The sequence below is a fragment of the Castor canadensis genome, chromosome 14, assembly GCF_047511655.1.
Source record: "Castor canadensis chromosome 14, mCasCan1.hap1v2, whole genome shotgun sequence".
In the NCBI taxonomy this organism is placed as follows: domain Eukaryota; kingdom Metazoa; phylum Chordata; class Mammalia; order Rodentia; family Castoridae; genus Castor; species Castor canadensis.
In genome coordinates this window covers 54,898,313-54,924,512 of record NC_133399.1, presented here as the reverse complement: position 1 = coordinate 54,924,512, position 26,200 = coordinate 54,898,313, and the positions used below count along the sequence as shown (strand labels likewise).

The following is a 26,200-nucleotide window of genomic DNA, read 5'->3' as shown; positions in this document are numbered from 1 at the left end:
AGTTTGATTTTACTAGAATTCTCCTTTTCTTTCTTCCTTTCTTTTTTTTGGGGAGGGGGAGATGGTCATTTCTGAGGATCATTGCTGTGATTTTATGAATCTTGACAAGGAGCCAAGGAGCCTGCAGACGAAGGGAGCACCGCGGACAGGAAGGTAATTCTGGTAAATAGTCCCTAAATCAATCCTAGGGGGCCGGGGAAATTCCCCCTAGTTAACAGCAAGTGTCAAGTTCACCCTGGGAGAGCAGGCAGAGGAAATCCCCGGGTCCCAGCTGCTGCTGCGGGTTGGAGTTACCGGTAAGGAGGACACGGGCGTATTTGTGTCATATCGGCTCTTCTTTCACCTCAGCGACCACTGCCGGCTGTCGGGACCCGCGAGGTACCGGAGTGGCTGGGTCGCCGCACCCGGTGTGGCCCCTTTAAGAGCCGTCCGGCCGCGGCCCACGTGCCGCGTGACGTCAGGGCAGGAAGTGTTTGAGGAAGTGGCGCTGGGCTGGCGGGGTTGGGATTCCCGCATTTTCAAGTCTTCAGGGTGTGCCAGAGCCCCCCGCTTTGCCACACCCCAACAGGTGAGTCCCACGCGGGCGGGCAGGGAAAGTGTGGAGTCCCAGGCCCAGGCTTTGTCCGCCGCGGTGTCACCGTGAGGCGGCCCGGGGGGCTCTGCTGCGAGCCCGTGGACGCGCGTGCGCCGTGGGGCTCTTCCCGGCTGACTTTCAGAGCCAGCCCCCAACAAGCTAGACAAATGTCAAAGAAAACACTTGAAAGTAAAATGAATCAGCTTCTCTTCCTGGAAGTGAAGAGCAACGGCATCTCTTACCTTCTCCATCCCCTGAGCTGCACTTTTTCTTACCCTTAACCTTTTGTCCCCTCCCCCCAGCTGCTTCCAGAGTTAGCGGGGCGTCAATATGAGCTGGTCACCTTCCCTACCAACCCAGACATGTGGGGCCTGGGAAATGAAAGAGCGACTTGGGACAGGGGGATTTGGAAATGTCATCCGCTGGCACAACCAGGTAGGAGCCGGGGCGGCGGGGCGGGGCGGGCGCGGCTTGGCCCTAGTCACGTGGGACAGCGAGGCGGGGCCTGGGGAGGCCTGGGGCTGCTAGGCTGGCCATCAAAACTTCTTTAATAGGCCGTCAGCCCCAATTACGTATTTTAGATCATTCCTCTTTACCAACATTAGATTCAATAATGCAGTAATACACTATATACCAATAAATGTTCTAAAGAATACAAAGATGGAAAAATTTAAAGGATGAGAACAATAAATATTCTAAAAATTAATTTAAGGTATTTTAACTATTAATTATGATGTCTTCTCACTAGTTTTTGGAGTACTGTACACACAAAATATACAGATATGCATGAAAATGAGAATGGCATAGTGTTAAGATAATGGATGAAAATCTGTATTTCAAATAATTTTTGTAATCTTGGAGTGATTTGGCTCTGAGTAGATCTCGCTGTTTTTAGTCCTATGTGTGCCTGAGTTTCTTACAGTAGAAATATCAGTTCTTCCACATTTATGTTTGTTTGTGCTATATGTGCTGAGGTTCTCCACAGGAATCTCTTTAAGTCTCTTGTGCTCCATATGAGAGTTATTGTACCAAAAGTGAATAATACAGTCTGTAATTCTGCCTAAGCCCAGCATGTACCTTGCAGCATCTGTAGGCCCCATCCACCCTCCTGCTTATGGACTACCCACTCTGCTTAGGATACCTGAGTACCAGCCAGGACATGTGACCCTCTGATAAATGACCTTAGAGAGTGCTCAGCTTTTTGTTATTGTTTTGGAGTCTAGTCTGGGCAACACTCAGAGAACATATACCCAAGTTTGGAGACCTCTGCACCAAATAGTTTTTAGCCATTTTATTAAGTTCCTGACCCAAAATTGAGACCCACTAAAGTCTTTGAGGACCTGGATTTTGGTTAAAGGTTGTTGATCACCTTTCTGGACTAAGGAGGAAAACACCCTGCCAGCCACATCACAGGAACCTGGCTGCAGGGGGTGGAGAGGCTCATCAAGTCTGATGGCTAGCCTTGTCCAAAGGTCATTTCAGACAGCCATCCTCCAAGTCATTTAGTTGGAGGACATTGTAGGCCATGTCCTGAATCCTGTCAGTTCTGAGCTGATAGTAGGTCCCTTGGAGGGATGTGGGGGAGGGCTGGAGGGCAGAGCACAGTTCTGTAGATGGTTTCACATATCAACGTTGGAAACTAGGATTTCGGCAAGCTGTACAGCTAAGGGTGCCTTAAAATATAGCTACCTTGCTAGGCACGGTTATACACACCTATAATCCCAGTATGTGGGAGGCAGAGGCAGGAGGATCTCCAAACTGGGCCAGCCTGGGCTACAGAGTGAGACCCTGTCTCAAAAAACAAATGTATTTATGTCCCTTAAATTTGTTCTGGTCAGAATATAGGCCTAGCATTAAAGCAGAAGGGCCAAATCATTCTACAGCTTCATATACACCTGGTTTGGCTGCTGTCAGACAGCCTAGTGCTTATAGAGTTCATTTAACTAGAGACATCACAGTTTCCTTCAAAAAGAGTTGTGTCCAAATGTACCCTGTGTCTTTCTTCTCTAGCTCAGAATAGCCTCCGTCTGCTTTCTGGGCTTGGAAAGCTATTGCCAGATGGAATTTATTTCTGGCTTTCTAGATATGGGCCTAAGAATATGTGTGTGTGTATACATGTATATACAGTATATTCTCTAGATTTACTACTTCCCCGTTCTTTCTCCTTTTCAAAGCCTTAATTTGCATTTATTTATTTATTTATTTTGTGGTGCTGGAGTTTGACCTCAGAGTTTCACACTCACTAGGCAGGCGCTCTTACTACTTGAGAGTCTCTGCCAGCCCTTTTTTTGGTGATGGGTTTTTTTGAGGTAGGGGCTCCCAAACTATTTCTCTGGGCTGGCTTTGAACCGAAATCCTCCTGATCTCTGCCTCTGGAGTAGCTAGGATTACAGGTGTGAGCCACTCCCGCCTATCTAATTTGCTTATTTAAAAAAAAAAAAAACCCAAAGCCAGATTATTCCTCCTGCCATTTGAGGCACCTCTCTGGTCTGTCCACACCCAGCCTGTCTAGTTTCCTGTTGGCTTCTGACAGTTTGATCTGTTGAGCCCCATCTTGGATCAGCCTCCATCTCCCTCTCCTTTACGTAAATTCTGCCTGTTCTTGCAGGACCAGCTCCAGGCCACCTCCTGTATAAACCTTTCAGGGACTACTTCATTCCCTGAGAATTTGTTTCTCCATGGAGTTCCTTTTCTTTACTAATTTGGCATGCCTCCTAGGTTGTCTATGTGGAGGAGTTTTATTCAGGACTCTCAGGTCGTAGTCAACCAGGTGTGGATCAGGCTTTTGATTGCTTTCTGTTTCCTCATAATGAAAATCTTGTGTTATGCATTTGTTTGGTACACAAAATCATTATTCATTAACAGGTAGAATGGTGACTTAAATGGACTGGAGAAGAAAAAGAGCCATCAATCAACTAATTATAAGTGTACATTCCCAGCTGTGATAAGTGCCTCTCAGGAGAAGACCCAGTGCAGTGAGACCTTATATTAGGGGGTAGGGAGGCTTTCCCCAAGGAAGTGGCTGTTCAAGTGGGTGGTACTGAAACCATTGGGACTGGAGGAGTACCTGGGAGGCTTGTGCGCAAAGGCAGGCAGTTAAACTGTGAAGGTTTTCTTTTGGTGCTTAGAGGGAGGAGAGGACAATGTTGAAGGGAGGCCGATCCTGACTGCAGAACAGATTGGAAATCTGTTAACCAGGACTAACTTATTCCTACCGTGGCTAATTTCAAGCCATCAACAGTTGAACAAGAGGCTCTTGCTAAAGCAAGATGCAAAAAATAGTGAAAATGATAGCAAAGTTTACTAGGAAAGGAAAACATTTTCAATAGCCTGAGAGTGAGTCATCTTTAGAGTGACATGACGGTATCAGCATTTGGAGCTGGAATATTTATTGAGAAATATTCAGCCCCAGGTCCATCTGATCCCTAGAATGGATTCCTGGGCTGGGTCTTTATCTTATCAAATTCAATTACTCTCGTGAAATTCTCAGTCCTTTATCTATTTGATAGAGATTACCTGTGTGAAACGTTCAGCTCAGTTCCTGGTCTATCTGATGCCTCGGGTGCAGCTCTTGGGCCTGGATCTTTGTCTTTTTAAAGAGATTACCTGTGTGAAACTCCCAGTTCTTGGGCTAGCTGATGTTTAGGGTTAAGATTTGGTTGAGTGTCATTAGATTTCAAAGCATCCTGTGATATATCCCCTGGATTTCTTTGATCTTCACAGACTGGTCATTTGTGGGTTGGGAAGTTTATTTACAATGATTTTCTTCCTCTGTGGCTACTGCTTATGTCTAACTGCTATCTATCAAGCTCTTGGGCTGGGCTGTGGACATATTGGTCTTGAGCAAGTGATGCAGGGAGAACAGTTATGAAGCTCTTAGAGTAGTACACAGAAATTGGACTGGCTGATGGTGGTGGTATTGGGGAGAAGTGGGTAGGTTTAAGAGATACTTGCTAGTAAAATGAACAGGATATGGAATGGGAGGAAATGGAGGAGGTGAATGTTGACAAATACTTAGCGATGCTCGCCTAGTTCAGGAAACTCTCCAGTCTTCACGCTGTTCCTTAGTTTGGGAAATCCTGAGGGCTACCTTCAGTTCTTAGCAGAAGCTTTTAATCATTGTTCAAGATAAGAAGATGTGCAGCATGCTGCCTGTTGGATGCACTTCCATTTAAAGCCTTTGAAAGAATGCAGCTGAGATACAGTAGTTGGTTACTTAACTCTAGTTAAGCCTAGTGCTTATGGCTAATGTACATTTTCCTACTACTCTGTGTGGTTTGTCTTGTCTACAAGCAAGAGACTATTTCTAGTTATTACAGGAGAAACTACTTTAAAGAGCCTAACGTTGGAATCCTCCAGTCAGAGAAGTGTGCCTAAGAACCAGGCTCATCATTTATTAAGTGCCTACTGCATGCCAGCATTGGGCTAGGTATCTTTTATTCTACATCCTTTTTTTTGTTATTGTTTGTTCCATTTTGTTTTTTGCAGTGCTAGGGATTGAACCCTGGATACTAGGCAAGCACTCTATCACTGAGCTCTGTCTATCCCCAGTCCTATTTTAGATGTTTTATTTCCAGTTTTTACAATAATCTCAAAGGAAGTACTATTGTTTGTTTCTATTTTATAGTTGAGGAAACTGAAGCAAAGAGAGGTTAAGTAACTACAGGAATCATTAGAACTCTATCTGTACACATCTCAATCATCCTCTCTCCTCTGTGGTTACCTCTCCAGGTAGAGGACAGGGTTAAGAACAACCCAGAACATTCCCAATATTTTATAAGTAATCCTTTGTTCTCCATAGTTAATCCAAAACCATTTTGAAACACTAAGGGAAAACTTCTTTGGAGGACAAAACACCTAAGTCTTGTTGAATAAAAGAACTCTAAAATGAGTGTGGGTTGAGCATTCTTAATCCAGTGCTCCAAGATCTGAAGCATTTTGAGCACCAACATTACACTCCAAATGGAATATTCCACACCTGGCCTTATGTGGGTCACAGTCAAATCCCAGGTACACTAAAAACTTTATATAAAATTACTTTCAGGCATGTGTATAAAGTATATATGAATTTCATGTTTAGACCTGGGTCCCATCCCCAAGGTATTTCACGTATATGTAAGTATTCCAAAATCCCCAAACATTCAAAATCTGAAATACTTCTGCTTCCAAGCATCTTGAATAAGGGACATTCAACCTATATTTCCTGGTGACTGTGTGACAAATGACGGAACCACTGTTCCTCCAGGTTTTCTGATTCTCCTATGAAGTGTAGGCATGGCAGTCCTTGCTGTAGCCGTATGCCCTTACATCTCCAGCCCAAGCTCAGCACAAACCATTTGTCAGTATAGTTTAGATAGGTGGATGTTTTCAGGAAGACCTTTGTTAAATACCAAGAAAGAAGGAGCAGAGGTTGCTCCAGTGACCTCAGTTTGGGACACCTTTTGAGAATAAAGGAAATATAGCTTACAATCACACAATCTCAACTCTGTCACTTGTCAAATACTTGGACTTGGGTCATGACTTCTCACATGTATTACGCAGTTTCTAAGATACTCTCAGCTGTGGATCCTGAATATGATTTGCAGGACATGGAGCAACTGACCTCTGGAAGCATCTGGAAACATTTCCGGCTGTCTTACAAATAACCACATTTTCCATGTGCTTTGATATGAAAGAGGCTGGGCAGTGCTGCCTTCTGTTCTGTAGGATACTTGTGAGGATGGAGGAGGTAATAAGTGCACTGACTGTTATAAGGCAAGGTATTATCAATTCTCCTTCTTATGAAGTAGTGCTAACCTTTACTGGATAAGACTAAGCTCACTTGGGCTTATCTGTGTGTTTTGAAGTCCTAAAACTCTGATCTCATCAGTCAGTTCACTAAAGGTTTATTGGGCATGAGCCAAAGCTTCATCAGAGATGAAGGAGAACACAGAGAAGACCCTGTGACCCTATTTTTAATGTGTTTGCACTGTAATTGAGGCAATAAAATGAATACTTAAAATATATCGAGTAAGTCTAAATGTAAGTGGGAGTGCCATGTGCCAGCTGTGCCAGGTGTTGTGCCCACATTATCTCTTTTGAATGCTCCTAGGCAAGGGAAGAGAGGGAACTTTAGTTCCATCTCAAAAGAGGTAGAGTTTAGATGGCCTGACAGGAAAAGAAGATGATTCAAGTGGTGGAGCAACATCTACATTGGGCCAAAGAAAGGAGATGATAGCATTGTAGTTTATCCAAGACTCACTATGGATCAGATGCCACATTTCATTTTAAAAATTGGCATCAGTGGAAGGAGTTAGGACTTGCCATCTCCATCTATGGGTAAAGATCCACAGGCTTACAAAATGAGCTCTACACCATACATTTACCTGGTGAAGGAAGGAGTTACACATTTGTCTCCTGGGCCCATGCTACTGGCTCCTGTGGGCAAGATTGGAGTCTGTCCTGCCATTGGGTGTCTGCACAAGAAGAAGGATGGACTTGTTGTAGTCCCTAAGTGTGGAATGGCCAGTGTCTAGGGAAAGGGTGTGTCCATTACCTATTGAGTCAGGGATGAAGCTGCAGCCAGACCCTGGATCGTTTGACTCTCTGGCCTGGGTCCCACCCATGCAGTATGGCTCTGGGTCCAGCTTTGCATCTTCTTTCTGAAACATTTATCTTGGGGAACAGTGTTGCAAAGGAGTAAAGGGATTGTTACTGATTATCCGCTGTGCCACTCTGGCTAGTTGGGTGGTTGCCATGATAACAAGTATCGGCTGTCTGGGCTGAGGTTCTAAGTGGAACTCTTGGCTTTTTGTGAGGTTCCCCTGGCTCTTAAGAGGCTTACTGTGGAAGCTTGGCAGCCCTTTCTCTTTCCCATGTATACCTGCCCTCCAGCTTGCTTCTGCCTAGACACCTTTTGATGACCATCAGAAGTCTGAGGATATGTCTCCCTCCCCATCTTTATACTTTATAATACACTCAGGTTTATGTACAGGTTTATGTTTTCACATATGAAAAGCAAAGAATTGCAAACTCTTAAGGACCTTCGAAGTCAACCACTCAATATAGATAACACTGTTGGTCCCTTTCGTTATTTATTAAGATTACAAACCAAAATTTTGTCCCACATAAGGAGTCCACTTCTTAGAGAGTTGGTTACTAACAAGGTGCTTCCAGCTAAGCCTGGGTTTCCATGGAACCCTGAACTCAATCTAGGGGCTTCCAGGCAAAATGAACGTCACTCACTGCTGTTTCAGTTTCCTGGCTGCTGATGAACAAACTCCCCAGGCTTTCAAACCAGTATTTATCAGCTGTTTCTTTGCCCCCAATTGAATTTTGCTTTCTAGAGCAGGAGTGTTTTTAGTAACAAAGTCAATCTGTTTGGATTTCTGTTTCAAATGAAACATTACTCATGGAAAAATTGGAAGGTTTTTGAATACTTCTTAGAAGTAGACGTGCAAGGAAAAAATTCATGTGTCTGTTTCTATCTCAGACATTCCTCAGCATACAAAGTTAGGATTTCCCCTCAACGGTAGGGCTAAGGTGAGTTGTCCAGAAAGAGAAAGTTATTACAAGACTTCTTAGTTCCTTCTTTTTAGTTTGAATTTTGTACATTTAAAATATTCTCAAATCATTACTCTTCAATGTCAACTTTCAATATAAAAATCTATTCCTGACTTCTGGGTTGGGCCAGGTGACAGCTGTGTGTTAGGTCCAACGTTTGTGTTGGGTAAAAGACTGGAGTTATCCAGTATATGGCCTGACAGATTACCTAAATCACTTAAATCCACCTTTGAGTCTGATTATCTGTTGAATTTTATGAAGGAAGCATACTATTTGTGTAGACAGAATAATGTCCTCTCCACCAAAGATATCTGTGTCCTAATTTTCTGTACTGTGAAAGTGTGAGCTTGCATGGCAGAGAGGAGCAAGAAGATTTGAAGATGAATTTGAGGTTGCTAATTGTTGTTCTCAGGTAGGGAGGGTGTTCTGGATTATCTGGGTGGGCCCAGTGTAATCTCAGGGGTCCTAAAAACAGAAAAGGGAGGCAGGACAGTCAATATCAGAGTGATACCAGACAGGAAATCTATAACTGGCCACGTCTGGATTTGAGAGTGATATAAAAGGCAAGGAGTCAAGGAATATGGGCAGGCTCTAGAAGCTGGAAAGGAATATGGGAAGGTTCTAGAAGCTGCAAAGGAATATGGACAGGCTCTAGAAGCTGCAAAAGGTAAGGAAATGGATTCTCTCTTTTAGAGACTCCAGAAAAGAACATATCTCTGCTGACGTTTTCTTTTTTTCTTTTTTTTAAAAGTCATCTCTTCTTCAGAGAGAGCTGCAGAATCCAGGCCAAATATCAGGTTTCTAGTAGACAAAGAAAAGAGAATGATACTCAGAGCAGAGCCTAATTCACCACACCTGCTACCACAGGCTGCAGTGAGGAGGCCACAAAAGTGGACATGTGGCTACAGTGTGAATAAACCTTGGAAGCATTGTGCTAAATGAGAGAGACCTGTCTCAAAAGCCCATGTTCTGTATGACTCCACCTATATGAAATGTCTGGAATAGGCAAATCTGTGGCCTAGATTGTTGGTTGTTAAGGGTAGAAAATGAAGAGTGTCTGCTATGGAAATTGGGTTATGTTGGGGGGATGGTGAACATGTGATTTTGGTTGCACAACTCTTGAGGACACCAAAATCATTGCACTGTATATTTCCTGTATGCTGCATGAATTATATCTCAGCAGAGATGTTACAAAGACGTAGGCAGGTGAAGTAACTGCATTTTGGAGAGCTTAAGCAAATATTGGGCTTTGATAAAAGCAGCTTCTGAGAGTGTTTTAGAGGCGTGGTATTATCTGTTGTCTGGTGTTGGAGCAGAAATGGTCAAAAGATTCTTCCTCCTTATTTCTGAAGCTTTTAATTCTTAAATGTCAGTTTTAGGATTAGTTTATTGACCCATAGTCCCCATAGTCAGTGATCTTATTATACAACTTCTAGTTGTATTTAGAGATTTCCATTTCCCTTTCTTACCGGTTAGGTCCTGGTCCTGTGGGGATTTTGGACAGTATGGTAAAAGTGAGGCTGTAGTGCAGTTGGACAGTCTTAAGGACAGCCGCATGCACTCTGGGAGGTTTCGCCACAGTCCTCTCCATGTCTTTTTAAGTCCCACTCAATACCATATGAATAGTACAAGATTTAGGATCTTTTTTAGTATGCATTTTCATAGAAAATGATCTGTCAGGGCTTCTGGGATATTCTTCACAGGGACCAACAGTATTAGCTCTATTGATTGTAGTTGATTTTGAAGGTCCTTGGAGAATTCTTTGTCTTTTATGCATGGAAACAGAAAACTTATGTATAAATATCAGTGTTTTTTAAGCCAGGTGCTGGTGTCTCACACCTGTAATCCTAGCTACTCAGGAGGCAGAGATCAGGAGGATCTTGGTTTGAAGCCAGCCTGGAGACCCTACCTATCTCAAAAAACCAATCACAAAAAAGGTCTGGTGCAGTGACTCAAGCAAGGTGTAGGCCCTGAGATTAAGCCCCAGTACTGAAAAAAAATGTATTTTAAGGTGTAAAATCTGTAGAATTTTTATACAGCTTTGTAGATCTTATTGTTGCATCTGCTCTCCCACCCTGTGCCTTCTCCATGTGCTGAATTAGGAGGCTCTGCAAGTGCACAGAACACACAGGGTGTTGGCAAAGGTCAACTTGTTTACTGGTGATGGGGTCAGCTTCCAGACTGCAGCTTGAAGCACTGCTGTTCTTTACCCCCCTTGGTCTCCTCAGTGCACAAATGAAGAGAGATGAGTTGACCTGAGGAACCAGCTACTCAGTTATTTAGTCACAAACAAAACCTATTGACCAATAGGTTTCTCTCCTGTGCAAGAAACCACAGTGGAGGACATTGTGCTGGTTACTAGTGTAGAGGCCTGAGCCCATGGATACAGACATACCTATAATTAAACCAAGAGGGGGAAAAAAGCCAAACCTCTATTATCCTATAGAAAATAAGTTGCTGGCAGGTGGGTACAGTGAAGGAATTACCTGTTACAGGGCACAGGACTGTGGTCTCATCTAGCTTCAGTGTCAGATGCCCAAACTAGGGGAGAGTGGATGGGCAGGCAGGGTGGAGCCAAGCTTTGAAGGATCTTAAAGGCAGAGGTACTTGCATTCTGACATGGGTTGTCCCTTCATAGGGTCAGCAAACATCTGCTAAGGGCTGACACTGCTAGTGTTCATTCATGACAACAATGAAAGGTATATGTGATGGGGTGTCATTATTTCTGTTTTACAGATGAAGATAGTGTATGCATCAGTCAGTCAGTGGTTTGCCCAGGTCACAAAAGGCAATTGGAATTGGAGTGGGCCTGAATTCTGTTGATTATTGTATTCTTGTAGTCTCTCTAAATAGAACTATTACATGAAACAATAGAGAAACTCAATGTGGCATTAAGTATTAGATTGAACTATTTGGGAACACTGGTCAAATGCCAGCAGTGTCATGGTTTAAACTGATACAGCAGCAGCGAGAGCTGGGAGAGAGAAGTAGAAATCCCTCTGGGAGTTCATGGAGGAGGAGGGGACGGAGCAAGGCTTGAAGTATCTAGACTCTAGATGGGTGGATGAGGCAGGAACAGGCAGGCTGAGAGATGGGGATGGTGGAGAGAGCAGCCAGACTGGGGCAGAGAGACCTAGGGGGCCTCCAAGAACCAAGATGTGGTCACATGTTTGGTTGTTCTATCTGCTGATCTGCACTGTGCCCTTCCCACAGGAGACAGGTGAGCAGATTGCAATCAAGCAATGCCGGCAGGAGCTCAGCCCACGGAACCGAGATCGCTGGTGCCTGGAGATCCAGATCATGAGGAGGTGAGGGCCTGGCACATAGCTGTGATTGCTGCCATGGATCCAAGAGGTGCTGAAATGAACCCCACAGCACTGGCCCTACCTGCTGTGCCTAGAAAGGAGGATCATAAGTCTTGTTCCTCCATCAGGAAACCAAGCCAGGCTATCCAGAGACTTCTAGAGGAATAGCATTTAAAAATTACACCAAGCCTTGTTGTCAATTTTATTTGTTATATTAAATAATTTAAAATATTCATTACAGCCAGGTATGCGGTGTGTGCCTGTAGTCCCAGCTACTCAAGAGCCCAGGAGTTTGAGACCAGCCTGGGCAAAATAGCAAGACCCTATCTCAAAAATAAAATAAGTAATCATCATGTTAAATTTTCCTTTGTCAGAAAAAATCTTTCCCCCATGCTTCCAATTCCATGGTGGCATGTGACTCTCCACTGCTGTCTGCCACTGTGGATATTTATTCCTCCAGTGTGGAGGCAGGGTCCGTCCCTCCTAGGTGGATGCTTCCTTCAAGCTAATAGGGCCTGTAGGTAAGCGCTGTAAGAATCAACCCAGAAGGAGCAAACAGACGCCCCCTCTGCTAACCTCTTAAAAAGATGAAAAAGCAGGCCTCACCATTGTGCGCCCACATGCCTGCAATAGTCATCCCCACCCCAGATGGTGTGAGGTTGAAATTCCATGTTTTCTCTGATATAAGAAGCAGTTTTGCAGTACACTGAGGACAAAATGGGGTACTGTAAAGAAAATTAAGTGGCACATGATGCACTTTCAGGGTGTTTGAATTTAGAGTGCTGAAAGTAGGGCTATAGGTGGATACCTACAGACCCAGGCATTGAAGTAAGCCTCCTGTTCCTGGCCCCCCCTTCCTCTGTTTACTTCTGAGGCCCTGGATATTCCTGGCCTTTGTTGGAAGGTGAATGTGGCTGAGACACAGAGGTGGGGAATGGGTTTGAGGTGAATCTTGGGTTGTTCTCTCATTGGTTTCCCTCCTTCCTAGGTTAAGCCACCCCAATGTGGTAGCCGCCCGGGATGTCCCTGAAGGGATGCAGAACTTGGCACCCAACGACTTGCCCCTGTTGGCCATGGAGTACTGCCAAGGTGGAGATCTCCGGAAGGTGAGGCTTCCCTGATGTCAGGCACAAGCCCATCTGGGCAGGGCTGGAACACCAGAAAGAGAGGAGTGAGGTGGCCTTTCACTGGTACCACCAGGAAGCTGGGGTCACAATGACTTCAGTGGCCTACTTCACCTTCCCAAATCCCTCTTCTGTGCCCCCTTGGGGGTGACATGTGTGTGAATCAAGAGATTGAATCAGAAGTCCCTCCCAAGAAAGTTAGGGAGAGGCTCTGTATGCAGTGTGGTCACTAAAATGACAAGGAAAGTCATCCCCAGATCCTGGACTACAAGGAGAAGCTGAATGAGTTCCAACACAAACGTCTCCTTCCTTTCATATTAGGGCACTACAGGCTTACATGACCAGTATCGTTGCTGTCCTTATGAGGAGGACTTTCTCTGCAGATTTGACAGCACTGCACAGTCACCAAGTGTAGCAGGAAGGGTGCTACTTAGTTACCAGGGAACTTGCTGTAGTTTCCAAGCCTCCACTACTCACCTGCCACCTTTGCCTTCTTCCTTCTCACTCTGGTACTTTCTATTACCCCAAATCCACACTGGAAGGTGGGTTATGGCACCCCTCCTAGTCCTAGTGACAGTTCTGTGTGCACCTCCAGATGCACCTGCGTTGCATGCACCCCATTTGTGGTTTTCAGTAGCCCCATGATAGGATTTCTGCATTATAGATGAACATTTTGGTTCAGAGAGGTTAGACTGAGGACCCAGTCTTACATAGCTACAGTGGTAGAGCTTGGATCATAACCCATATAAACCCAGCTGCAGGTACCTCTCCACTTGTGAAACTGGGTAATGCCGTATGGTATTAGGAAAAAAATCAAAGTTCTGACAAAAAAAGTTGTTTTTATCTGTTCTTTACAGCTTCTTTCAGCTCTTCACTTTAGGAGGTCCATGATTTGTGGTGCTCACGGTGGAGGGTGCCTACTTATTCATTCTGTCTTTATATGGCAGTTTCCCAGGTTCATGTCATGTCCTGTACTCAGTACTCTTCTGGACTTTTCATCTTACTTTATAAAAGGAAAGTTTCCATGATGGTTGGTTTGTGTGAGTGACTCTTCCGCCTTGGAGGTGGCATGTCCTGGGAGTGGTGCAAGTCAGGGCCGGATGTGAATACCATCCCTGATATGACCCATGAATAGGACTGATAACCCATGAGAAATGGGGAGTCTGACGGCACTTTGATTCTCCTGTATTTTCCTAACCTTTTGATAGTCTTCCAGTTATTAGCTGTGGCTGTGGAGGTAAAGCCATGCTGCTGTCACCAAGTGGAGAGTTCTTAGAGGACTGCGGGGGAATAGGAGGGTGTGGCAAGATTATGGAAGGCCTGGGAGTTAGCAGTGGAGCCTTCACTTAGCCTTCAAGGCAGCAAAGAGTCAATGAGGTAGGGAAGAAGATGAGGCAAGCAGAAATTTCATATGACCGCCCTGGCATGGGCTGCAGAATGGTCTAGGGGAGGTCGGAGACAATCCTGTCTTAAAGAGCCTTTGTCCCTGCTGTCATCTGGAGTGGGAAGGGAGGAGGGGGAGTGCTGCTCAGAGCTCTTATGAGTTGTTGTTTCCAAATAAAGCAGCTTGTCCTTCTCTCTTCTGAAGAGTTTAACATTTACACTCATGAATACAGAGACAAGCTTGGCCAGCATATAAGCAAATGTTACACTCAGAATTGATTTTAAGAGTTAAGTCAGTTGGGCATGGGACAGGCTACTCAGGGGCTGAGGCAGGAGAATCGCTTGAGCCTAAGAATTTGAGACCAGCTTAGGCAACACAGTGATATATCATCTCAAAAAGAAAAACCCAGTACAAAACAGTAAACAAACCCGGGAGTGTCATGAATATAAACTAATGACCCTAAGCTCCAGTTGGGAAGTTACTTTCTCTTTGTCTTTATTCAAGGCTGACTTCCAGGAGCATGGTAAGCCCCTTGGTAAGTTGAGGGGCAGGGTGGGCAGAGGGGTACATGCTTGGCTTGGCTTCACCTTCCAGCCTTACCTCTTATCTGTGTGGTGTCAGATGTTGGCCTCCCTCAATCTCAGTTTCCTCACATCTAAGGAAACTGCAGCCCTTCAGTCGTGGGAACAGTGGGATTCAGGGAAATGATATAGGTAGGATCATGCAGAGCTCATAAACATATTAAATGTTCATTTAATGTAGTTTCATCACCTTTCATGGCATGGCCATATCAGGGAAGTGGTCAGAGGGTGGTTTTCCATGAGTCCTGTCCCATCTGCAGGACTCTCCTGAGTAAAGCTGGTTGCCACTGAGCTTAGACTCCATCCTCTCCTGAACTGCATTAGCCAGTGAGGCTTGACAGTTCCTCATCTGAGGGTGACTCACACACTTGTGTGAGGGCCAGCACTGCAAGTATGTGAGGTGCTGCCTCACCTCCACTGCCCCAGCTTCCTCTACACACGTCCCCCAAAGCCCAGGGCCAGTGGTAGCATTCATGACTGGCTGGAAGAAGATGCCGCTGGGCTTCTCAGTGGTTTGTGACCATCCACAATGACACTTCTTTTCAACTTCCTGACAGTATCTGAACCAGTTTGAGAACTGTTGTGGCCTGCGGGAAGGAGCGATCCTCACCCTGCTGAATGACATTGGTAAGTCCCAGCCCTGGAAGCCAGGCCGTGCCCTTTAGGAAGTGCGTGTGGTGCCCCTGGGAGTCCTTGCAGAGTACAGAGGGAGCTATATTGGTCCTCTGGTTTCTACAGTGGGTGGAATGGGGTGAGGAGGGGCCCGGTGGCATGGGGGAGGTCAGCAAGGGGCTAGTCAGGCAGGCGCTGAACTCAAATAGATTTTCTTTCCTTCCTGACCAAGTCATGAAGTGAAGTGTGATGTATGTAGAGGGACAGATTTCCTTTTCCATTCAAAAGCTCCCCTCCCTGCTTTCCTGGAATGGCCAGCAATGGAACAGGTCATCATTTGAATGAACTTCATCCCTTGACAGCAAAATTTTCCACTCCCATGACGGTTGGTTTGCCAACCACAAGCTTAGGAAAACTTGCCCTTGTTTAATCCTTTGGTACTGTTATTGTCCTCAGATGAGGGTGTCTGTGGCACTCTTTGAGAAGGCCAGGCTAGTTTTGGGGAGAAGACGTGGCAGTCCACAGAAGTGCGTGGTGTCTGCTAGGTGCTGGGGACTACTCCAGGGGAAATAGAGATGGGGCTCTGAGCCAGCCTTGGCTCTGGCCTGGGAAAGCAGACACCAAAAGTACCACAGCGGCTTGCTTAGGACTTTTTTTTCTTAAATAATATTCACGGTTATTGGTGCAAATTTATAGTTTCAGATCAAAGGCTCAGAGTGAATTAGCCAGCGTTTATCTTTGAATATTTGTGCCCAGATTTGAGGAATGACTCCATTTTCCTTCCTTTCCTACATCAACCTTTTGAAACTATACATACTTTTTGTTTGCTCAAACTTTTTTTTCCCCACACAAATTGTCAAACTACAGAAAGTTAAGAGGTATTCAGTGAAGCCACATGCCCTTTCCTTATGTTTCCCAGTGGTTAACATCTGCTACATTTGTACAGCTGTGTTCTCTAAGTCCTGGCTTGCAAGGGTGAGGGCAAGCATGGTCTGCCTCTTCCTTCTGCTGTTTCTTTGGAAAGAGGGAGGCAAAAACAAAATGAAGGGGAAAAAGTCAAGCAATGACGTGCTTAAGGCTAAGATCTAAGCAGTCTGGTCTAGGAAATATCCACCTACCTCTTCATCCTGTGTCTTTTCCCTTGGGATGGAGTCATATTAAAGGCAAAGTGACATTAACACCAGTTTTACCTAATATGAGGGGACAGCCATCACCAGCCCACTGATTTCTCTGCAGGTGAGTCTACTTGAAGGGTCCTCTCTATCCCCCTGGAAGATCTAATCCAGAAGTCGAGAAGTCTTGACATTTTGTCACATGGCTTACCTGTCCATATTTTGATATAATTGCCTCAGTGGCCAAATTACTAATTTGTTCCCTGTTGAATTGGATTGAAAGCAAGTTAATAGTTTGGGTATTTTTTTGTTGTTGTTCATCTTGGCAAATTTTATCTAGTTTCTATTTAGTTAGAGCTTCATCAAGTTATTTTTCTTTGATATTCTCTCAAATGTTTTTCTTCAACTCATTACTCATTAGATTGTGCATTTGGCAAATAGTTATTAAAAAAGTCTTTGTCAAGCACAGTGGCTCAGTCCTATAATTCTAGTTACTTGGAAGGCAGTGATTGGGAGGATTGCAGTTTGAGGCCAGTCTGGACAACAAAAAGTTCACAAGACCCCCATCTCAATCAGTGGTTGGGTGCTGTGGAGTGCAACGCACCTGTCATTTTAGCTATGCTGGGAAACACAAATAAGATTGCAGTCCAGGTCTGCCTGGGCATCAAGTGAGACCCTGTCTCAAAAATAACCAATGCACAAAGGGCTGGCGGAATGGCTCAAGTGGTAGACTGCCTGCCTAGCAAAGGTAAAGCCCTGAATCCAACTCCCCAGTACAGTCCTCCCTGCTTAAGTGATCTTTAAATTATTGACTCAAGTACATATATCTGTCTACTGCCTCATATATTTTACTTGCTTAAGTAATTGTCTACTAATATTAATAATACCTCCACTGATTGCAGAGTCTTTTGGTCTGGGTGCATTTTGAATCCAATTACCATTGACTTGTGTGGTGACTTTTATATTTATTGAAGGTGTGTGTGTGTGTGTGTGTGTGTGTGTGTGTGTGTGTGTGTCTCACTGGGTTTTGAACTCAGCATACTTGTTAGACACGTGCTCTTAGCGCTTGAGCCACTCTGCCAGCCTGTATTTCACTTTTATTCCCATTTTTCATTTGTATACAAGATCTATCAGATTTATTCCCTTTTCAAGACTCTCATGACTGAGTCGGAGTTCAAAAGCTTTACTTAGAGCAGCTCAGCTAACATAACTCATATTTTGAAATGTTTCCTGAGCGTATTCTTTTTCAATTTGTTGAAAGTCCTGGCTGCACATTGGCTTTGTTGAAATTGCCTTCACCATTCCTGAATGTCTGGTTGACTTGTTCAGATCCATTGCCTTCTCTTCTGTATCATATGTGTTTGCCCCTAATCTCTTCTGTGCCTCTAGCCTCCCAGAGATCCCCACTCAGAGGAGCATTAAGATAAGACACAGGTTGGGGTGAACCTAACCAAGATGCATTATAAGCATATACAGAAATGTCACAATGAATCCCCCCTGTACAACTAATATATGCTAACAAAAATGCTTTGAAAAAGAAAGATAGACGCAGGTAGGATTTTTCTTGTGAATTTTAAATTGCCAAGAAGACATTGCAGAGTACTCATGAGAAAACCAGAAGATGCCTGACAAGAACATGGGGGAGCACCTGTCTCCTTGCCAGGGAAAGCCTGTTAGGTCATTGCTTTATGCTGGCAAGAGATCCCGGGACAGGTGTGAAGGCAGCTGGAAATGGTTTGGACTTCTACATAATGGGATCCTAAAATAGCACAGGGAAGTTACATGCAAATGAACTCTATTTAAACAGATTTGCTCATTATGCTTTGAAAAATGTTGGAGTGTGTTTCCTTCTGCTGGTGGAGGAGCAAAGTCCTAAGCCATCAGAACTGAGGGGCAGATGGCAGCACTCTTCACCACCCCAGCAGGGTAGGGGGGTTGGCCAGGCCCAGGCCAGCTAGACAGACTGGGGCCATTTGTGTAAATGCCAGGGCCCTATTGGATCTTAGATTGATGTCAGTCTCCCTTGATGGGCCAGGTGGCTGGTTTACAGTGGTGACTGATCTTGTTGTTAGTCAGCTGGTAAGTAACAAATAACTGAGATAATCTTTTTTTTTTTTTTCTTTTTTGGTGGGGTGCAGTACTGGAGTTTTTTTTGTTTTTGGTTTTAGTAAAAGTAACAGTAAAGTTTATTAGGAGAGGAACAGTGGGGAGAAAAGAGAGAGAGAAGCATTTCCTGTTCCTTACACAGGAAATGGGAGCAAAGACTCTCAGTATTGGACTTTGAACTCAAGGCAAGCATCCTTCCATTTGAGTCACATCTCAGCCTGTTTTTTTGTTGTTTTTCACGTAGGGTCTTGTGTTTTGTTCAGGACAGTGTCAGACTGTGATCCTTCTACCTAAGGCTTCTCAAATAGCTAGGATAATATATGTGTGCCACCACACCCAGCTACTAGTTGAGATGGCGTCTTGCAATCCTCAAATCATGATTCTTCTGATCTCTGCCTCCAGAGTAGCTGGGATTATAGGTATGAGAACCTTTTGAAGAAAAAAGGTTCATATAGTCTCACAAGTTTTCTAAGTTATAGACCATGGTTGTTTAGCCCTTTGCTTTGGGCCTGTGATGAGGCAGCACATCCTGGTGGGGGAGCTCATGGCAGGGCAAAGCAGCTCACCTCATGACTAGGGTGCAAAACAGAAAGAGAGGAAGAGGAAGGGACTATGGGTCCCAGTAACCCTTCAGAACACATGCAATGACTGGAAGACCTCTCATTAGTTCCTACTTCTTAAAAGGTTCTGTTACTTTCCAGTAGTGCCACAGGCTGGGGACCAAATCATTAGCACTATCTTGTCCTCTGGGCCTTCAGGAACCCCTGCTGACATCTTTGTGTTTATTCCTTCATCCCTGTCTCCACTCCTGTCTGCTCTGTCCCTAGCAGGCATCAAGTGCTCAACAGGCAGGTGCAAGGAGGTCTCACAGCTCTCTGGCTTGCAGCAGAGAGCTCCATCTGAGGAATTGGAAAATTGAATACTCTGTTTAGTGTTTCCCTATTTTCTTGCTTGTTTTATTGAATATATCGGTTTGGTTCTACTGTTGGTTGTAACAAAAGATTATTTCTTGACTTTAGATCACCTCTATAGAAAGTGTATTGGAAAGTATAAATAACCAGATAAATAAATTTAATATTAATAACAAAAGGGGAGACAACTGACTTTCAGTCCTGGCCTCTCCTCTTTACCAGCTCTATAACCTTGTATAAGGCATGAATCCTTCTTAGCCTGGGTGTCTTCAACTTTAAAGTGAGGGATTTGGGCCTCAAAGTGATCTCTAAGGTCCCTTTTACCCCATCCATTCAATTTCACTACTCAGGTAGCTGAACTTCAGAATGGTTGCCCTAGAATGTCATTGAGGTCCACTCAGCTGTCCCAACCGTGCTATCTGCTTCTCAGACCCTTTCTGGCCTCCTTGTCTGCATTTTGCTAATTCATCTTTCATGCCATCAAAAGGTCACTTTCCTTACAGTCCACTATTAGGTAATGGCCAAGTCTCTCTAGCTTGCATTTCTCTCCATCTGCTCAAGTCAGCGTACTATGTAGAGGACTCTCAGAGCCTGCTTTTCCATCTTCCTGCTCACTTTTCACGTACTCTTCCTTACTAGGGTACTATTCCTACATCTCCCCAGGAGCCCTCATCCCCTCTCTTTTGGGCCACAACTTTAGAGGTATCCATCTCTCAGAGTTCTTCTGCTTTTGCCCTTGCAAATATCACTGAGGGAATGAGAATGACTTTGCACTTTCCTCTTCAAGCATGGTATTGCCGCCTACTATTTAGTCATAGAGCTTATGTTAGCCAAGAGACCTTGAGCCAGGATAAGTCTTTCTCCACATGTCCAGTTGGTCTTCCAATCTGTTTGCCTGGAAAGTCCAGTGACACAAACTGGCTGGTACATAGTAGTCACACAGTCAGTTTTGATCAGGGCTCAGACATCCTGTTTCTTTCCTATACCATGGCAGCTTATATCACCCATTGGTTTCTGCCTTTTCTTTTTCTTCTAATCTCTTGAGGATTTGGTCCATTTGTTTCTACTTCTTCTCAATGGAATGTATCTCAAATAAGTGTTGTGAAGGGAGCTTAGTAAGTCCTTGAGACTTGAGGTATGGTAAGTAGGGATTTATAGATACAGCCTTTCCCAGACTGCTTCTTGGCATGGAGCCTAATTGTTCCCTAACTTGTAGTTTGTCATCTGAAAAATACACAGACGGTGATTTGGAATTCTGGTTCCTCAGTAAGACCACAGGGTTGTCACATTCTTCAGGTATCTATTTGTTTCTGCCTCCTAAGCTAAGGAAGAGCAGGGTAGCTCCAGAGATAGTTTCTGACTGGGATAATGTATGTTTAGCTTCAGGCACTATCTTAGTCTGGGCATATGTACTTGCTCAAATTACAGTGAGTCTTAACTTTCATATATTCTCCTTTGGAACAAACCAATGCACATTTTTACCTATTATATCCTGGTACTGTTGAGCAACTTGTCAAAAAGCAAACTGGATTCTTTGTGAATCCATCAGTGAAGAAACATTTCAGATCATCTCATGGGCTTGCTCCCTGCTGCCTTATAGTTGAGATTCATTTGTGATGCCATCTCTTGTCTACAAGGTTGTGTGAGTGTAGTTGTTAGAGTTTTATTATTCTTTGTCTTGGTTCTTTAATAAAAATTGTAAAACACAAATGAAAGTGCGGCTAAGAAGCATCAGTCTCTAGAAGTCAATACAATCGAGAGAAAGATTGAGTGGAATTTTTTGCTCATGGAAAGCAGCAAGTCTTTGACTTCATTTGGGCATAATTGGACCTAAGCCAGTCTACTGCGTTGCTTATGAAAGGAAAGAAAATAAGGAGCAAATTTGAAATGTTAGAACTGTTTGGTCAAAGGCTGAGTTTAAAAGGGTAGACGTAACCAGAGGTTTTTGCAATATGGCTTAATGTTCCAAGCTGGAACTCCCCTAGTAAGATAAAATTCCATTATTGTCTCTTTCGGTTTGACTTTCAAATGTGTTTTTAGGAAATGTCCAGCTGAAAGTCTTCACAGAGTGAGCTCGAGCACTTAGTTTCTCTGGACAGCTTTTCTTTTACCTTGTACAGTGTTCCCTGCTGATGAGAATAGACAGGACTGGTCACCCAGGCCTGCAGGGCTGCCCACCTCCTTGGTTTGTCCTGGCTGGATTCTCAGTCTGGCCTATTGGGGTGGGGGCGGGGGGCATTGTATGTGTGTGTTTATGTGTGAGTGTGTATTCATATGTGTGTTTGTGTGTATGCTTATATATGTGTGGCGTCACAGAGAGGGCTTGTTATTAAAACTTCTCTTGGTTTGTTATTGCTTTTGCTTTTCCCTTTTACTTAATAAAAATGATCAAGGACTAGGGGTGTGGCTCAAGTGGCAGAGTACTTGCCTAGTATGTGTGAGGCCCTGGGTTCAATCCCCAGGACCACAAAACAAGACAGAAAGCATTCATACCATTTACTTGACAGTACATCCTTGACATTCCTGTGAACCAGAAACTGTAAACCTAAATTATTTTTAAAGAGTCTCCTCCTATAATAGGGATCAATCATAATTTGTCCAGCTGTTCTCTGATTATTCACTTTGAGTTTATTTCTAGTTATTTTACTCAGCACTATGCAATAAGTACCCTTTTTTGTGCTTTTGACTTTATAAGCTAGAGTCCCAGAGGTGCAAATGGTGGGTCAAACTATGTACATGTTTTATAATTTAATGTTGCCATATTACATTCCAAAATACACCCATTTGTACTCCTTCTGACAGGGTGTTTTCTTACGGATTTGTAAAATCTGTTTGTATGTTAGATATATTTACTCTTTAGCATATGTGTTGTAGGATTTTTTCTAGCCCTTTTGTGTTTAGCCTTTGTTTATAATATCTTCACCAAGCTGCACCCCCAGTGCTATATAATTTTCCTTTATTCCTTTATGCCATATAGTTTTCCTCACTTAACACTATTTTTTTAACTAAATTTACCACATGGTGTTTAGAATTTTTGTTGCTAATGTGAATGGGATTTTTTTCCCTCCATTTCAACTGGATAAGCTGACATAGGGAAGAGCTACTAAGTTATATATACTTGTTTTGTTTCTAGACAGTTTACTAAACTCTTTCCAGTTTTTAGTTTATTGAGTTAGCTAGGCATATAGTTATATCATTTCCAAATAAGGATAATTTTTTTCTTTCTGACACTTATTCTATCTTTCTCTTTTATAGTATAAAAATCTAGTGTTAAAGTCATTACACTGGTCTTACTGGTAAAAATCACATCTAGAATCTGATCTGGGATGAGTCCCATTGCTCAGTGTGAGTATCAAATGATCTTACAACTAGTGCTGTACTTATGGTCTCTTTCCCAACTAGATTCTGAGCTCTTTAGAGTGAGAGCATCTCCATTGTAGTGTCAGCCACAGAACCTTCCAGAAGCGGGCACACTTAATACATGCTGAACTGTCAGAATATAGAAGGTGTCCTGTTCTGTCCTTCTCATGCTTCTTCCTGAAGCTGGCTCTGACCTTATAGGAACTTAGATCTGCCCAAAGAGCCTTTCTCCCTTGCCCACCCTATGGAATTTAGATTTTTGAGCTTCAAGACCAGAGAAGTTCCCCCTCTCAGATTTTATCAGTATTACCTGGAGAGTTTGATACTAGGATGAGGCCCCTAGAATTTTGCATTTCTAAGTTCATATGCTGCTACTCTAGGCAATATAATTTAAGAATTGCTGCCCTAGAGTAGCATGGTCACTGGTTGGTGACCTCATGGATCCTTTCTTTTAATTAATTAATTTTTTTGTGGTACTGGGGTATTCAGTGTCTTCCACCTGCTATGCAGATGCTCTACCACTTGAGCCATGCTGTCATGCCTGTAGTCCTTTTTTTACTTTAGTTATTTTTCAGGTAAGCTGCCCCCCCCCACCCCCCCAGCAGTCCTCCTGCCTAGGATGACAAGCACATACTGCTCCCGGCTGGGTGGATGCAGCAGGCGAGCCACCCCCTGCCCCTAGCCTTGGACCACGGTCCTCCTACCTAGTAACAAGCACACACCGCACCTGGATTATTGGCGCTAATGATTTTCCTAGGCTGTCCTTGAACTTCAGTCTGCCCAATATCCATCTCCCGAGAAGCTAGTGCTGCCAGTGTGAGCCACCGCACCTAGGGATGTGTGTGTGTGTGGTGTTGGGGATTATATCCAGGGCCTTGTTCCTGCTAGCTAAACGCTGTATCACTGACCACATCCCATGCCTCTAGAAGTTTTTGTATGAATAAGCCAGAATCTTGAGGTAAAGTTCTGCTTACTTAGCCAGGCCCCTTCACTCTATCTGAGGAGCATCTGACCCAGGCTCCTTTCCTCCATGTGAGCTTATACACCAGAAATCACAGAGAATGTTTCAGGAGCACATTGTATTTATCTTTTACCAAACAGGAGATGCTGAAATGAAAAAGCATTTTCTAGGCTTAATAAAAGTGTACTCCCCTTTCCACTTTCTCAGCATCCGCACTTAGATACCTTCATGAGAACAGAATCATCCATCGGGATCTAAAGCCAGAAAACATCGTTCTGCAGCAAGGAGAGCAAAGAGTGAGTGACCTCCTGGGACTCAGGAAGTCTTGGGGGCTGCTCTGGTAGAGAACACCAGGCTTTGTAGCTTTGTTTAAATTTGCACTTCCTTGAGTCATGCTGGAATGTGTTTTGATTTGTATCATGTTCTTGCTGGCAGATTGGGGCAAGCTTGACTGGATCACATTGTTAATTACTCAGTTGCAGAAATCTGATAAGGAATATGTTGACCTACCTCCCCACTCAGTCTTTGGGACTAGCACTTCTTGGAAATAGACTTTTTATTTTCCTTTTTTTTTTTTTGGGTGAGAATGGGGTTTGAACTCAGTGCTTGCAAAAGCAGGCACTCTCCACTTGAGCCATACCTCCAGTCTAAGAGCCTCAACTTTTGATGCTAGAATGGAAACCGGATATAAGCTGGTTGTAGATATGGCTGGGAAGAGACATTTGGAGCTGGCACCTGCCCATTCTGAGCATGGTCCAGCTTGCAGTTACCCCAGAGTCCTTTGTGACTCTCCCCACTGGCCACCCTGCTAAGGTGTGGTTGTAACCTCCCTATGGGGCTGGATGCTGTGGTCTTTCCCTGCTTTGTTTGTTCAGCTGGGGGTGATGAGCAGGGTTCAGTTGAGTGGAATGCAGTAACTCAACTCCCAGGTCATTAATCTATCCAGATACAGCTTTCATCTGCACCCTAGGCCAAACCCGTGACAATGGCAGGGCTCACCTTTGTTCCAGGGCACACTCTTTCTTGCTGGTAATTGTAAGATTTGAGCACTGAAGGTATTTTCTGAGCAGGGTTTGGCCTAGTCTCTCACACTGTGTAGTCCAGGTTTAGTGATCTTGAGGACTAGTGTGTACCATATTAATTTGGCCTCCTTTTGATGATTGATGGCAGATCAGTGAAGAATATCTGTCCAGCATTTTTACAGGTGTGTTTTCTCTTGTCCTGAATCCACCATGCCAAGGGCATTCTCCTGTGTATGTGGTGGCTTTTAGGCAGTCAGGATCCAGTACCCCTGGAAATTCAGAAATATCTCTGTTCTAATGACAAATTATCAGAATCCTTGTAGAAGGACAATGTATTCTTATAATCCTCAGATTTCTCCTCCTCCCTTTTTTTTTTCAGTTAATACACAAAATTATTGACCTAGGATATGCCAAGGAACTGGATCAGGGCAGTCTTTGTACATCTTTTGTGGGGACCCTGCAGTACCTGGTAAGAAAGGGGGTTCATGTGCTTATCACAGTTAACTCAGAAATTACCGTTGTGAGGAGTGCCATGGAGGAGCATTGCAGGTGTGCTAGGGATGTATATTAGGAGGACCTAGCCAAGCCTAGGCCCTGAAGGAAGAGTAGGTGGAAGGGCTGAGGTGGGAGACAGAGGTAGGAGAGGGAGATATATAAAGGTATAGCACATCAGAAAACCTGACAGTGTGACTGGATTCTTGAGAAGAAGGGAGAGAAGGGTCTATAGTTGAAGCTGGGGATGGAAGGAAGAAGGGAGCATCTTTTAGACTATATCCTAAATGCTCTACAATGACATTGAAGGGGTTCACATTGGAGAAGGAGTAGGCTTTAAAAGACCACTCTTGGGATGGCATGTAAAATGAATTGCAGTAAACAGGAGTGACTAGGGGGCAACTAGGCGTTATGTAGGCCTGTTCAGAGCTGGTAGTGAGAGTGAGGAGGTAGAAAATAATTAGGTTCAAGAAATGCTTAACTGAAACTCTCAGCAAGATTTGGTAATAGATTGCCTGCCGGTGAGAGCAGCCAGCCAAATTGTGATTAAATAATGGGGCCTGTGGCTTAATGAAACAAACAAAAAAAGGTTGAAAGCTGCTGAGTTAGCATCTTATTTATTTCTTAAATAAGAATGAAATTATGTGATGTCTTTTTGGGTGCATTTATATTTCTTGCCCATCCTACCAGTAGGGTAATGGCTCCCTCAGTTTATCTCCTGCTCCATGAAATGGAGGTTTCCCAAAGATGACCATGGGAGACTCTAATTCGGGCACTGTGTCTGTGTAATATATAATTATGTAGGTCCTGCTGAAAACCCTCCAGAGTCCTCATCAGGGAAGCAGCAATTTCTCTGACCTGGATGCAAAGTCAGGGTGCTCACTTGCTTGAGTTAAAACATCCAGATGTGGGCTGGGATGTAGCTCAGTGGCACAGCACTTGCCTAGCATGTGCGAGGCCCTGGGTTCGATCCCAGCACCAAAAAAAAAAACCATCCAGATGCAAAGATTGACTTGACCATCCCCAGATTTCTCCTGGTTTGGACTCCTGACTCTTGCATAAATGTCACATTTCCACCCAGATTATGCACTGTCTTGTCTCTGAGCCTTTGCTC

General features: G+C 44.0%; 1 protein-coding gene across 11 annotated transcripts in view; it reads left to right on the top strand.

Moving 5' to 3' along the window:
* Window positions 1-373: 373 nt before the first annotated feature.
* Window positions 374-26,200, top strand: part of Ikbkb (inhibitor of nuclear factor kappa B kinase subunit beta) — a 66,996-nt gene continuing 41,169 nt past the window's right edge. For 4 of the 11 annotated variants that reach the window (XR_002213313.2, XR_012441429.1, XR_012441430.1 and 1 more), the window contains exons 1-7: window positions 380-568; window positions 877-1,009; window positions 11,330-11,424; window positions 12,410-12,527; window positions 15,068-15,137; window positions 23,780-23,868; window positions 24,974-25,063. Coding sequence is in view for 7 of the 11 variants with exons in the window: in XM_020179455.2 (XP_020035044.1) it covers window positions 905-1,009; window positions 11,330-11,424; window positions 12,410-12,527; window positions 15,068-15,137; window positions 23,780-23,868; window positions 24,974-25,063 (567 nt within the window). In the remaining 4 variants the exon portion in view is untranslated. Of the gene's footprint in view, window positions 569-876; window positions 1,010-11,329; window positions 11,425-12,409; window positions 12,528-15,067; window positions 15,138-23,779; window positions 23,869-24,973; window positions 25,064-26,200 lie in introns of those variants that run through there. The other 7 variants (XR_012441431.1, XM_074054583.1, XM_020179456.2 and 4 more) reach the window with 5 other exon arrangements.